Source organism: Ictalurus furcatus, chromosome 11 (genome assembly GCF_023375685.1).
Source record: "Ictalurus furcatus strain D&B chromosome 11, Billie_1.0, whole genome shotgun sequence".
NCBI lineage: Eukaryota > Metazoa > Chordata > Actinopteri > Siluriformes > Ictaluridae > Ictalurus > Ictalurus furcatus.
In genome coordinates, this window is record NC_071265.1 from 25,498,878 (window position 1) to 25,514,745 (window position 15,868).

Genomic DNA, 15,868 nt, shown 5'->3' on the forward strand with positions numbered 1-15,868 from the left:
GTAGGAAAAATACATGTATCTCAGCTTCTATATAGTCTGTAAGTATGCGGTTTGGGACGCAGCCCACGGCTTCAAGCAGTCGTCTATTTGCACGTACAGCACGACAAATAATTAACTGCACTTGAAGTTTTCGTAAAATTAAAAATGACACACCTAAAACTGTAAACGGTCCCATAACGAAGACCGACTGTATGTTGATGCGTGAAATTCTGGAGGGTAAAACGGGTACATGAAAGGAGTATTCTAAAAGCATCTCATGTAAACACCATAATCAGAATATTGTCTTATTCTGAATAAGGTCAATAACTAGATTATTGCTGTCCATGTATACTTAGTCAGTGACATTGACTTTGTTTACATTTGACACGTGTGCATTTGTTATGATTTCTGTCCTGTCTCCGCCCCTGTATTGTCCTTGGATGTTCCCTTATGTGTCATCGTGGTATTCAGCTGTTCTGTGGTATCCCGCTGATTACGTTTGGTATTTAAACCCCTCATGTGTCTATGTTCAATGCGAAGTATTGTTTGCGAATCCGTAACGTACCAAGCCTTTGATCCTCATTGATTTGTTTCGTGGTTTTGATCCTGTTCTCGTCCTCGTTTCACGATTCCTGTCTGAGCCTGCTTTATCCTGTTTGCTGATTGCCTGACCCATTGCCTGTTTTGGACCGCGCTTTTGATTCACGATTTGGATTTGTCTGCCTGCCTCTCTTTAAGAAAGCTCTTATCTGCACAACCTCCATTACGTGACAACAGTTGACAGGAACACAGATTTGTTTGCATTTTCTATTTGCCGATTTTACACTAATTCTATTTTTTTTTTTTGGTGAAACATCTGAATAGAAATCTAGCTTACGGTAGTACAGGATTGGTATCTTTCCATACCAGCAGGTTCTCTCCAATCAATCTCTACCAATCCTGACTAAGCTTTGTTTAGACTAAAACCCAAAACTCTGATTTTCTGACCTCAGATTTAAAAACAACAACAAAGAAATTCCCCTGATAATGCAGAATTCCTACTCAGAAAGTCAGGAAGGGCTCTTCTACCCCAAGTCCACCACGTTCCGTCAAATCGATATGGCCGCTCACAGCGTCAACAGTAAACAAAGCAGGCCTTATTTTATACTGTATATACTAGCATTTGCTTTAGATCAATCAACATACAGGCATTCTAGCATGTTAAATCTATAACAGTGACTACACAGAACATCACTATCATAGTTAACTAATAGATATGGTTTAATTAGTTCACATACAAGGTTACCTATATTGCTTACATAAATGCCCTACAACATGCATCTATCATACACATGAGTCAGACTGTTTGCTAATGTTCTTTAGCTTGCTATTAATAACAATAAGGCGCTGTTCCTGGAGTATCCAACTAATAACTCCTTGAAATGAAGTATTTTTTTTTTTTTTATCCATGCAGAAATTCATTTAAGAGCTATAGTGGGGTCCAAAAGTCTGAGAGCACAAATAAAAATGCTTCTATTTTGCATTCTCTGCTGGTTTAATGTAACATATTTCATTATAAATGATACTGCAAAATAAGTGGACTATTTACATGAATGTCAGAGTTTCTTAGTATTTAATACGTCCCGTTCGTTCTTCGATGACAGCGTGTACTCCAGCTGGCATGGACTCCACAAGTTTTTGTAAAACCTTATGATCCATTGTAGATCGAATCTATGGAGGTGTCGCCTGAACACACGCTTCAATAGGAGAGATTAAGCATGAGGAAAACCCGAGCTTTGGTATGAAGTGGCTAACACGGTCAATATCACAAATTTAAACAGGGAACTAGAAATAGTGCAGAATCGTGAATATTAAATATTCAAGATTTTTTTGTTTTGTTTTAAATATTTAACAATTCTAAAACCTTCTGTTTATTTCCAGTTTTTAATGAGAAAAAAAAGTGTGTCTCAGACTTTTGGACCCCACAGCACTTATCTCGGAACGCCAAGATACAGTACACTTAAGATTAGTACATTTCTTTAGCAAAGGAATGAATCTTCAACACACGACTGAATATCTCTCTTCCTGAGATTGTTTAACTTTACGGTTATTCTTGTCTCTTATAAAGTGAAAAATGTATTAGCCCACTGAGAGATAATTCTGCTTCCGGTAAGCTCTTATTTCTTATATTATCCTGTTGTGCAATAATATTTGAGAACCTCATCACTAAGTAATTAATTATATAATAATAATAATAATAATAATAATAATAATAAGAGAAGATGACGAAGAAGAAGAAGAAGAAGAAGATACAGCACAATACAGAAGTACAGAACATTCTGTGTGCGTGTGTGTGTGTGTATGTGTGTGTGTGTGTGTGTGTGTGTGTGTATACCTGCAGTGCACCACCATTGGTCCAGCGTCTGGTGGGTTACAAGTTTTGACTCTGCGCATGAAGGCCAGGATAGGAGTAGGATACTCAGGCACGCCATGATCTGGCCACACCATGAACTGGAACTGCCTCACCTCCCTCTTTTCACTGGAGCCACTCTGTCTCACACACACACACACACACACACACACACACACACACACACACAAACTTTGTATTGAGTTTGGATGACCACATGTGACTTACACTTTCACTCACTTAAGTCAGTCGGGAGTGTAGTGTTCACCTTGTACATTGTAAAGGTTCTGACGCTGTACGTGGCAAGCTCCACCGTGTCCAGCAGCGTCACCTGAATCATGCCGTATGTCTCTGTCCCCCGACTCGGCCAGTACTGGTCGCACTTCACCTGCAGAGGAAAAATGCACACACACAACAGAAATAGTAAAGAAACAGCTGCCGGTGGAGGGAGTTCAGTGGACAGAAATAAAGCGTTATCTTTGGTTTGCATGGGCATGTGCATATGTATGTGTGTGTGTGTCTACAGTACGTTCATGTGTGTATGTTTTTACGCACTCTCGACTTTTCCTCCAGTCGGGTCATCATGATGATAGTGCTGCTCCTCTGCTCCCACAGCATCCTCCAGAAATCACTGACAGTCTCAGGCAGGGGGCCCTGTGTAGCGATGTAGGCATTCTGCTTCCTGTATCCGTCTATGTAGTTTGCGTTAATGTAGTCACTCCCTGGTATAGCTGCACTCAACAATCACACACACACACACACACACACGCAATTAATATTCGACACACGGCATTGAAAGACATCAGTACTATAACATACCTCATCGCAGTCCCGCCAGGATTTAGCGATTTTGCGATCAAACATAAAATCAAGCCAACTCCGCAATATTCAGACGAGCTTGAAATATTTCCAGAATTACAGCAGATTTTCAGCAGATTTGGGACAAGACGCGTCATGTGACGTCATCACAACACGCATTCAGCCAAAGCCCTCTTCGATACACGTGCATCGAACATGAGTACAGCTAAAAGGTCTCATTTACCGACAAACATCCAATCGAAAGGCTATGCAGAACAATTCCGTGCGATTGCAATTTCGCAGATTCAAGTAGTTTTATGCAAAAAAAGCACAAAAACGCAAGTTACATAGTACATTTTGAAAAAAGCTACAGCAAAATCAAGCATCACACACACACACACACACACACAAAAAAGAATTCTGCGAAATCCTGTATGGACTGTACTTCATTTAAAACCATTACGCCACGGCTCGGCTGAATTGTTGAATCGGGAAATTTTTTCACAGGACATTAAATGTAACCATCAACGAGTAATATGAATGAGGTTCATTCATTTAGTCATCTTTTGTAACTGCTCTGTCAGGGCTGCAGTAGATCTGGATCTTAGTCTGGGAACACTGGGCTTTTGTACACACAAGTATAACCCCATAGCTGATTATTTCCCTATAACAGCGAGTGTTTTATTCCTCCCTTATTGAATCATTCATTTTGAATAATACATCATTGAATATGATTTAATGCCCGAAAACCTCTTAAAAAACTACGAGCAGCCTTTCACCAGGACAAATTATGCAAATTAGAAACACTCCCTATTAGGCTAAGCAACTACTGGTCATCTAGCTAAAATTTGATCACGTTTCAGACTTGTCTTTCTTTGACATATTATCAGTGATGAATGCATACTCTTTATAACTTATTCAATCACTCAATCATTGATTATTAATTTGGTCTTAACCCTTGCTGCCTTCGTTCCATCGCTATCACTCAGCCATGTATTAACATACACACCTCACTCACGGACTGATTTACTAGACCACTCACTAAATCATTCAATTCATTTATATATATATATATATATATATATATATATATATATATATATATATATATATATACAGTCAGTTAGTGATCACTCTCTCCATCACTCCATCACCTATTCATTACTCTCTCTCTCTCTCTCTCTCACACACACACACACAAAATCTCAAGGTACAAACCATCGATGGGTGACAGGACGACTCTGGAGTGATCGTAGGCGATGACATTAGCGTAGCGGTTTTTTGGCTTGTTCACTTCGAGGTTGGAGTGTTCCCAGGTGAACTGCTGCCCAGGATCAATTGACTGGGAATAGAGAAATGAAATATGATCAGGTCAAACCTTTAGTTTTACCCAGCTTTATCTAAACACTACACCTGGCATTTGAAAACCTTCCTCTGAAAGAGTCATATTAGACAAAGACTAATCTACTTATGTGACATCACACAATAATCAGATTAATAGTTATGATAATAATGACCATCAGTGGAGCCTTTATTATATTAAAATGCAGCTTCTAGTGTTTTGTAGGATTAATACCAATAAAAGGGGGGGAAAAAAAACATACGATAATAATGGTAATATGCCCAATGCTATTAAACAATAAAAACAATTCAATTTGGGAATAAATGGAGTCTGATCAATTTCAAGGTTTAATGAGTTTCAGATTTTTGCATGATGAAACGCGGAGACTGCTTCACGTTAGGACAGAACCTAAACTTGATTCAAACAACAGACAATCAAACAAAATAAACATACAGCTATACAAATTGACCAAAAACAGGCAATGTCTGAATTCTAAAACTTGTTATATAATTTAAATTATAACTAAATTAAATAATAGGTATAAAGGATTGTGTATGTGTTACAGCTGAGTACAGATAAACAGCGTAAGATCATGAATCAGAGCACGTTAAAACCTGCCCCAAGCTTTAATCCTCTCAAATTAAATAAACGATTTAGTAATTATAACAACGACGTAATGACTAATAATGTTGACATACTTGAACAAAACCACAAGGAAAATGTATTTTTTCAATTATTTATTCAACAGAAATATCAATAGATGCGATATTTTTCTGTGGAATAAGTAAGTACATCCTTGGCCTCTAGTACTAAGCTAGTACTGCCCACTTTGGTAGAAATAACTTCCTGCAGGCGTTTTGCATATTTGTCCACCGGGCTTGCTGGAATTTTTGACCACTCTTCCATGCAATATTCTTTCAGCCGCAAGATGTTTGAGGTATTTGTTGCATGTTTCAAATCCTCCCATAACATTTCGATGCGATTCAAATCCGGGCTTTGACTCGGCCATTCCATAACCCTCCATTTCTTCTTTTTGAGTCATTCCTTGGTGGATTTGCTAGTGTGCTTAAGATCATTATTTTTGCAGCAAATCCCAGCAGCCTTCATTAAGTGTTTTTTTTTTTTTTGGTCTGAAAAGTGGCCTCTTACATAATATGCTGCTTTCTTACTGACTACAAACATTTTTCTGTAACATTTCATTTCTGAGCTGGAAAATCTAAAGTTTTGAAATGCAAAATGTTTTTATTTTTTGTACTGACTTGATAATGTAGAGATCATAAAATAAAAAAAATCTATAACAAAGTTTGTACTAAACAAAATAGGGGGCCTTAGAGAAAATAGGGTGCCTGCACACACACATATACTGTGTATATATATATATATATATATATATATATATATATATATATATATATATATATATATATATATATATACTGAAAATAATTCAGCTAATACCACGGTGCTGCACAGTGATCAACTCAAAGGATTAGTCAGAGGTTGATAATTCATTTCTAAAACAGCATGCCTCTGAAAGTAGTACTGACTGCATGGCAAATCACATGCGTATATTCCTGTGCTCATTCTAATATTTATTGTTTCTATAATAACAACTATCACTTGAGACTTGTATAGTGGATGTGCCACACGGATGGATTTAAAAACTGTGCAATCTTTGATATAGTAAATCTTTCTGTTTTTTTCCCGCATTTTTGTCAGGATAACATAGTTAGCGCTTTGTAACAGTCAGAGGTCAAGCTGTAACTGTAGGTTTTCTGATGCAAAGTCTTCAGGAGAGAAGTGCTGTTGTATAACAGGAATAAAACAGGTCACGCTTATAACCAACTTCGAGGTAGTAACTGTAACTTTGCTTCGCTTCAGGCTGCATCACACCAGCCTGCCGTTGATTATTTTCCAAGCATGCTCTGTCATGTTTTATTTCTTACATAACACAGGGAGTGAAAACACTTTTTGAGGAGTGTTAGACGTACAGTAATGAGGTGACAAGAGAAGAGAAAGTGAAGATCTGCACCAGCGAGTCAGTGGGGTTCTTTATTGGACTTTAAAAAAAACAAAAACTTTTGCATCTAAGGAGCTCATTAGCACTGCACTGGCTGTGCTGAACTGCACACACTGAAACCACATCATGTTTCATCTACCGCAGTCTGGAAAGCATTATAGTTGCATCCAGTCCCGGACTTTTAGACTAAGGACAGCTTCTGTCCTTAGTCTGTTAGACTTCCCACGCCTGAACACTCCCAGAGGACTGTGGGAGCTCGCTGACCTATAATCTCCCTCAAAGTACACAAACTCAAACTAGACTATCATATACATACAGTACCCTGAGCCTACCTCACTACAGTGCTGTAGACATTACACTAATACATTATCTCAAAATCGAGTTTAAAGCTGCACCACTTCACTACCACTTTCACTGACTGACTGAACTGTTTACGCCCCAAGGAATTTAGTTTGCATGACCTTTAATTACAATAAACATGATATCTACCCATTTAAATAAACTGCATTCACACCAAACCTAATACATAATATACATACAAAATGAACATATGTTTGAAATATGGGATATTTGTCCATGACTCAGATTGCTGCAATGGATAAAGGGTGTTCTGAGAGAAATGAGCGTGTGAGCAATCATCTAAAATCTTGGCTAGGCCACGTGTGCGCATCAGTCAATGAGTTTAGCTATGAGCCTAAATCAACATTGAGAAAATTGCTGATGTTTTTTTTTTCTTTTATAATAACACATTTTATAGTGATCTGGCAGATGGCCCGACTGAAATTAAAAACAGCTGACGGACACAGTGATATAAAAAAATCTGTGAAGATTCCTAACCTGAAACACTGGAAATTTACTCTCGTTCGTACTACAGTCACTAGTTAGTATCTAAACACGAATCAAATAGATTTCGAAATATACCAAATATATACCCAAATAAGTAAATATTATTATTATATTATTATTATTAAATTGTGTAAATAATACATGCCAATAAATGAAAAGAAATACAATAGTTATCCTACAGTATATTCTCTGAAAAGACAAACTGTCTGACTGAAGGAAATGGGCCAATGAGCCACTTGTTTCTCACCAAAAAGGGTTCCAAGTACAAGTACCAGTATAATCCCTTTAAGGAGACTAAGAATCTTTAATTATCCAATGAAAACGTAAAAACCTTTGACCAAACCGTCCCCCCCCCCCATTATTCTCTTATCGATATTAAAATCTTTACATACAGATCCTTAAGAAGTGCCGTCATCAGTTATCAGTACTTCTGAGATATTTCATTACTATCAGAATTCCACTTCATCACTTCAATTCTATTTCAGTTGTAAAGCACTTCTAACAAGAGATATGACCATAAAGCATTTTATAGTTAATATAAGAGTAATGATTTATAATTCCACTATCTGGGTGTGTACTGATTTTTGTTTTCCACCGGAGTTGGTCAAAAAAGCGTTTTATTACACCAATACGCCTGTAGAATATGTACGAAGACAATAAAGTTTAATTAAGTCCTAGTTTATGAGCGTTACAAAAAAAACATCACTGCTTACAGACTGCACAAACATAAAATAGAAACAATATTAAAGGTGACTAAATCCAGATTACTTTTGTTCATATTCATTCTAAAAAAAAAAAAAAAAAAGAAAAAAAAAAAAGTAATTAGGGAAATGATTAAACCACAGCTCTGGTTAATGGGATGTTGATTGGATCCTGCAGAACAACACTTCAATTACAAAAACAAAACCCAACAAAAAAAACCCCCCCATGCTTTGATTGTGGATGTAAAGGATCTTTGGACTTCAACTGATGCATTGCCTCCATTTTAAAGCCCACAGTGTTTTTGACTTTGGCTAATGACTTTACCGATATACCCAATGATACACCATTTACTTTTAATGCTTTCATGATCACATTCAGCACCATAAACCCCATCATTCTATCAGCAACATCTCTTTAAACATTGAGTGTTCCTTTATGCTCATCTCCTCCAGGCCATCTCCATATTTTAGCTCTCACGTTGTGTCTCTACACTGCCCTGAGTCTATGCCTTGTCTGATATAATGCCAGTGTTTGAGAGAGGAGGAGTCGCATATCTTATTTAACAGCCCGTTAGATATAGCTTCCTGCATCTCGCATTGACAAATCACACCCATTATTGCTAATGGATTTGTCTTTCTGCCTGTCTATTTCTCCTCCATCCCTTATCCTTTCATTCTCTCCATTCACTAATTTTCCCTATATTTCCGCCATTTCTCTAGCGCATGGATTCCCAACCCTGGTCCTGGAGTATCCGATGTCCTGTAGATTGGAGTTTTTCCCCTTCTCTAAAACACCTGTTTCAACTAATCAGCTAAATCAGCTCTTCCTGAGTTGAAGTGGGTGTGTTAGAGAATTTCTCCCATTCCCTATCATTCAGTTTCTCCATTTTTTAAAATTCCCTTATCCTTTTATTAAGTGATCGTTAACTCGTTCCCTCCAGTCTTCTGCATTCCATAACCTTTAAGCAAATACACTTTTACATCCTTTAATCCCTTCACTTCCACTTTCCCCCGTCCTTTCATCTTTTAACCTTTCCCTAATCTTCTGACCTTTCCATCCATTAATCTGCCCCTACTGGCCAACACTCCATCTCTCTATTCTCCCCATTGCCATTCATTAATCTCTTCCCATTCCTTCATCTTTTTATCACTCCATCATCCCAACCTGTACAATTTATTCCTTTCATCATGCATCCACTCCCCATCCCTTCAACCGTTCTGCTCACTTTCCTCATCTCTTCATCTCTCTCCATTCTCCCATGTTCCAGCTCTTAGACCTCGACATTTTTCCATCCCTCCATGACCAATCGTTGATCTCGTCATCTCTATATATTCCCTTATCCTTCCTTTAGCTCCCTCTCTATTTCCCATGCCTCCATTTTTCTATTCTTCCCATTTCTCTCGGAATATTCATCACTTCAGATTCCATCTCTTCATCTTATCCAGTTACCTATCATTTTCACCCTCTGCGCTTGCAATTCCCCAAACCTTTTTATCCATATGTCTTTACCTACACATCCACATCCTTCCATCTCTCTCTCTGTTCCCACACTTCAGTATTCCCCATTCCCAGTCCTTCTAGCCCTTTATTTCAATTTTACCTAAACCCTGTCCTCATTTCTCTTACATTCCCTTGATCACATTTTCTAAAGTCTACTATCTAGTTTTATAAAGCAGTTATTTAGCTAGATCGTGGACACACACACACACACACTTATTATTCTGTTTGTTATTCTCTTCTTTCATGCTTGGTGAGTGTGTGACTGATAACGTTTCGAAACTCTGACTCATCCTGAATCAGCTTAAGTTTATATTTAGCTAATAAAAAAAATATATCTTTTTTTTTTCTTCTGTATATTACTATGCTGTGTTGTCTAAACGTATTATTAATCACTTACCCCTCCAGAGATCCAGTAAAAAGTGCTGAAATATCCTTCCCTGCACCTTCCTTAACTTTCTTCACAAATAAAACTGTCAAAAGTGAACACATCTATTTGGAATCAGTCTATCCAGCTCTCCACAACACTGCTGAACCTCTACTAGCAATTGTGCTAGGAAGGAATACTGATAAAAAGTTGGACTTCTGTTATTGCTTTACTTCTACAAGTTTTGCTATTGCCCTTTGGCTCCAGCTGGAGGCAGCAGACCAAGTTGAGTGCTATCTTTCCCCTGGGGGGAAACAAGCTAATAACAGGTAAAGGAGTTTGTGTCATATTGCTGTCATAACCATGCATGGACTAGAGCCCAGAGAATATTTAGAAGTGCTTGTGGCAGCAGGGGCGTGGTCGAGCATCGGCTGTGCACGGAAAGGAGGTGGGTTGAACCAGCAGGTAACACATGATGAGTCTCATCTGTCTTATTATCACTAGCCTGCTTATGTGTTTCTTTGTGGGTTCAGTGGCTGCTGTGAGCCACACACACACACACACCCACACACACACACACCATGATCTTAACCTTGAATGATGCGAAAGCCACGAGCGAGTCACAGCCCCTTTTGGGTTGCATTTCCATTTGTTGTTGTTGTTGTTGTTGAATTTTAGAAAGTGTGCTGAAAAGCTGCATAGAAATAAAAGTGAGCCTGGGGCTCTGCTGAAATTCCGCCTGCCACCCGAGTCCTCCTCTGCACTCATACACACCGGGTACCACAGTACTCTCACCAGAGCGATGCTAGCCAATAACACGTACATAACCAGGAAAGCACCCCTCTCCACTAAGTGCCCTGGACCACAGTACATGAACAATAGCTTACAAAAGCGCTTAGCAGACATGCTGAGTATGTGCTCTCCTTTCATTTCCAAGGCTAGTATCTACAGTATATAGTTACAGGAAAGCCTTAGACCACGGGTGTCTAAAAAACAGGCATTAATTCATTTATGGCCCTGAGTATATTGCTCTAATTTGCCCGCTTAGTGGAATAACAGAGACTAACTCTTTTTAAAAAATTTTTTTGAACATATATGCTAAATTCATTTACCGGGCCAGATTTGAACCTTTATTGGACCGGTCCTGGCCCACAGGTCATATGCTTGACACTGCTGTCCTAGACAGTCATTTAGAACCGCATGGCAATGATTAACACGGGACTAGAACTAAATAAACCTCTTAAAACGACTCTCTCTGACATGTTTCTCAAAAATGTTACGCGTTTGAAAAATGAAAATGATTCTTCCATGAAATGATATTGTAATGATAATGACCTGAATTAACCGGGTTAACATTGGGCTGCTTCCAGGATTTACATCTTGTTTAAACTGTGAATTGAACTCAATACACCATGTATTGCGATCCAGCTAGTAACATCCAAATAAAGTAGCACATAACTGTATGCCTGCTTGCTCCAGTTACAAAACACTTATGATTAAGCTTTTGGCTTGCACCATAATTTTTCCTTTTAAATATCACCCACTTTCTACTGCTCATTTAAAAATGGTTCAATATATTATGTGGGTCTCAATCAAAATTCCCACCAGCTCTTTTTCTACTCTCACTGGGGGCAGGAATGAAGAAACTCTGGCTCAGAAAATGTTTATTTCATCCAACTGGCATCCTTATTTTATTTACCAACAAGAGGTTTCCTCCACATTTGTATCAACCCTGTGTTGCAATGAATTATTCATTCAAATTGCTTTAACAGGGAGCTGAGATTGGATATGATGGCTCTCAGCTAAGCTAAAGGTGGTTATTAGAAAGCTCCCCCTGTGTCTAGTGTTTATATTGACACTGTTTCTCAGAAAAAAAAATAACCAGAAATGCACAAACCCTTCACTCACACACACCCACCCACCCACCCACACACACACACATATACATACATACATATATATATATATATATATATATTTCATGGTCATAATTTAGATTTTGTCGCACTGGAGTGAGTTAGCATATGCCCATCTCACCCTGCTGAGCTGCAGATGGAGTCACTGTGGGCCTTAATTTCAACATTTTATATACCAGGAAGCCTCAAAGCACATGATGACAGGAAATTGTGTTTGGTGCATAGTAATCTTCTGAATGCGTTCTTGTCCTCTAATATCGCAGCACGTAAAATAGCTTCCCTGCGTTTTTTGTAAAGCAAACTTTTTGGAGCCACTGTACAACGGAAGCCGAGCACACAAGCACTATAAACTCATTCTGTATACCATTTTAGACGCATGCTAGGCCGGTTATAGGGGGGTACAGCCCTGATAAATCTTCTCTAGCCTCCCCAAATAAATTGGCGCTATTAGTTTAAATCTCTGAGACTCTTCATTATTTGACCGATTTAGCAGGGCACTAGGACCTCGAATAGGCTGCTGATGCTCTAATTCAGTGCTGCTTTGGCTGTGCTACTCACTCTACAAAGCAAATAGAGACTGTAATGTCACTCATCAACTGCTTGTTGTGAGGTTGTGAGGTTAAAATCCTTGCTACGATATAAATTTGTGGCAAACTGTAGTCTGTAGAGCTATTTATTTTTACTCAGATGTTACTAGCTATCTTGACGTAGCCAGCGAACTTTAGCTTTAGGTTTACGTGAGATAAAGGAAACAGGATAGGCTATAATACAGGGAGTCCCAAATGACCACTTTTCAGCAAAATGTACCTTTATTTACGAAACATCCTCTACATGTAAAAACTGTGATTTCTCTGTAAACACACACAGAGTCCTCTCTCCCACTCATGATGAACTTGTGTTAATACATCTGGTGAATGTAATTGCATGTCCATGGCAACCTTGCAACAGCTTCCTGATCCAGCCATGAGAATGACTTCAGTACTGTATGTTCTTCTTTTGTCAAAGGCGTTCTTAAAGGCTTTACCAAAAATTGTATAATGTTAACTAAGTATGAAATTTTTTGGAAGTGTTCATTTACCTTACGTATGGAGACTTTTGGGACACCCTGTATAACCCTGATCTGTTGGATCATAATCAGTAATCAGTACTGATCGGTCGTATCCCAGCACTGCCAAGCTGCCACTGTCGGGCCTTTGAGCAAGGCCCTTAACCCTCAACACCCTTCTCAGATGTATAAACGAGATAAATGTAAGTCGCTCTGGATAAAGGTGTCTGCCATAAATGTAAAAACGCCACAAACAGACTGAATGAGCAGATTTTATTAGCTGCTCTTTATACTCTTTGCTTTTTATACCTCTTCAGTGTTTCAAAATAGACACATCAGTAGCTCTAGATTGTTGTTTACAATAAGTTAATGCCAGTGAAATGTCATATAAACACAATTTTACATCCCTCAATTCCTCAACTTATAGACAGACATATTACATTTCTTTAAAAGGGGCAGCGGCTCTGCAGAAGGCCAGTCATGTAAGAGGATTTTGGCGGTTTAAATTAAATGTTTGAAATGATAGATGTCTGTCTTGAGTCAATCTAAATCTAAAATTATTTAAAAATAATGTATTCCTAAAAAAAAAAAAAAAAAGGCATGAACAGGGAGAGAACTAGCAATTATTGAGAATTGAGAACTAGCAATTATTGAGCAAATTCATACTCTGTCTGACTGCACCAATTTTCATTGTACAAATCCATATTCTGTGCAATTTTCCTCCTACCAGTAACTGATACTGTTACCAGTAACTCTGTGTGTGTGTGTGTGTGTGTGTGTGTGTTTTGGGCCCTGCGATAAAAAGGTGTCCCATCCAGAGCCCAGTGCTCCCAGCATAGGCTTTGAATACAGTGTCACCAGGGGCTTAAGCTGGACTGGTAATCACTTGGGGCTGAGCCCACACTCTTTCTCACCAAAGTGTATGCATGTAAGGGCTTCAAAATGTGAAAATTACACAAAAAGTTGGATTCATCATAAAAAGTGTCTGGAGTGTTATCACTGTCTGCAGGACTAGCAGGCCGATAAAATATAAAACCTTGTGGCTGTTTTCACGATTTCCCCCACACAAAGCGCTGGAACTAGCAGCGCTTTGGAGCTCGAAGCGCGAAGCCGTGCTTCTGGGTTCATATACGACATTGACTTTGTTTTCTTTCTATACGTGTGTCTGTTATGGTTGATGTCACGTCTCCGCCCCTGTCATGCCATTGGTCGTTTCCTAATGTGTCTCAGGTGTTTATGTCTTCCCCTTTGATTATGTTTGGTATTTATATCCCTCGTGTGTATATGTTTGGGGCGAAGTATTGTTAGCGTCAACTAAATACCAAGCCGTTTTGCTCCTCGGTTTCGATCCTATTCTCGTCCCCGTCTTTTGATTCCAGTCGTAGCCTAGCACATCCTGTTTGCCGTTCGCCTGACCATTTGCCTGTTTCAGACCGCGTTATTGTCTGACGTTTTGGATTAATCTGCGTGGTTCATAATAAAGCTCTTTCCTGCAAAAGTACCCGAGGTCTCTTCCTCGTCATCCGTGACAGCTGTCTAACGCGAGATTAGGCTAGTTTGGTCTTGCTAGCCAAGGGGAGGCAGAACTAAGCCTCTGAGAACTAGGTTCTCTGGGTTTACCTGCTACAGTGCCATGCAAAATACGTTATCTGTCCTTATGTTCTGCTCATTTCATGTTCATGTAACTTGGAACTCATATAGACGTGTACACACTTTGTTTTCCTGCTCAGCATGAGAGGATGTTAGTGTTTCAGCTTCAATCCCTGTACTAGTAAGAAATCGACGTATATCCATTTTCCCCCTCACACTGATTGTGTGAGCTGGCATTTGGCAGAATTAAGACCTGTCAGCTAATAAGACACAAGTTCTCAACACCGCAGCTTCCTCCTAGTCAAGTGGTCGCATTTGCGTTATCACAAACTGCAATTGGCTGGTAAGTGGTTTCCTTGATTAATTTCCTAAAATCATTTACAAACTGAGCACAAACGTGGAAAAAAGTTTTTTTATCTCTGTCCACTTGACCTGCGTATGTCATTTTTGGGAAATGACACTCAATTCTGTGAAAGGTTTTGACCCGTGAATACCTTTATTAGTCTTAGAGATATTTCTGTTACCTTTGTCTCGCTATTACGGGACAGCTTTGTGATAAAGATGCTTGTTGAAAGTTTTTTTTTTCCTTCAGTATATTACTATTGAATATGGTAATTATTGAATAATAAAAATCTTACTTTTTAGATTTAAAAACTCAGACCACTTTGAGCCTCCGTGTTGATCAGTCTTATTCCCTTTGTGACTTGCATTTGGAGGTCTGTTCACTGATTGTAAAGCACTGACAGACTGTAGAGACAGACCCTTTAATACAAACGAACCCTTCTTCTACAGATGTTCAGATTTATCCTCACGCAAAAAAACATCACTTTTAACCGTCCATTTGAAGTATATTAATGTGGCTTTGCCCCTCAGTGGCTTCCACAATAGATAAATGTAGGCGGGAAAAAAAAACCCAAAAAAAAAAATCTTTTTCAGGTGGGGTGTTACAGGAGAATCATCGTCTCTTTAGGGTCGAACTTTCATATAATTAAAAAATAAACATGTGCCTATAGGGTATATTATTTACATATTCAGAGAGAATTGTATAGATTGGATTTGTATTTAATCCCATACCTCGTATTCCTGAGAGAAGCGGAGGTTGTCATTGGCTTTGAGCCGCTCGATGTGTTCGGCCAGGTCACAGACGGAGATGGGCGGGTGCTCTCTCATCCCTACAGGAAACGACAAAACATGTTCAGTCATATCAGCAATCTGTAATCTCCTGCAATGTTGCATGGTGGTTAGCAAAGCTGTGTGCTGCACACGCGCACACACACATACACACACACTCTGAAACTTGAAGCACACTTCATCAAGGCAACGAGCATGATGCCTTTGTGAGAAAGCATGAGGATAGATAGATAGATAGATAGATAG

General features: G+C 38.8%; 1 protein-coding gene across 5 annotated transcripts in view; it reads right to left on the reverse strand.

Annotated features, from left to right (window-relative positions):
* The window catches only part of ptprfa (protein tyrosine phosphatase receptor type Fa), a 261,978-nt gene that overhangs the window by 16,149 nt on the left and 229,961 nt on the right, over positions 1 to 15,868 (reverse strand). For all 5 annotated transcript variants that reach the window (XM_053636812.1, XM_053636814.1, XM_053636813.1 and 2 more), the window contains 5 exons: positions 15,566 to 15,663; positions 4,385 to 4,508; positions 2,924 to 3,099; positions 2,637 to 2,756; positions 2,354 to 2,508 (listed from right to left, as the gene is read on the reverse strand). In XM_053636812.1, the coding sequence (XP_053492787.1) occupies positions 2,354 to 2,508; positions 2,637 to 2,756; positions 2,924 to 3,099; positions 4,385 to 4,508; positions 15,566 to 15,663 (673 nt within the window). The remainder of the gene's footprint in view (positions 1 to 2,353; positions 2,509 to 2,636; positions 2,757 to 2,923; positions 3,100 to 4,384; positions 4,509 to 15,565; positions 15,664 to 15,868) is intronic.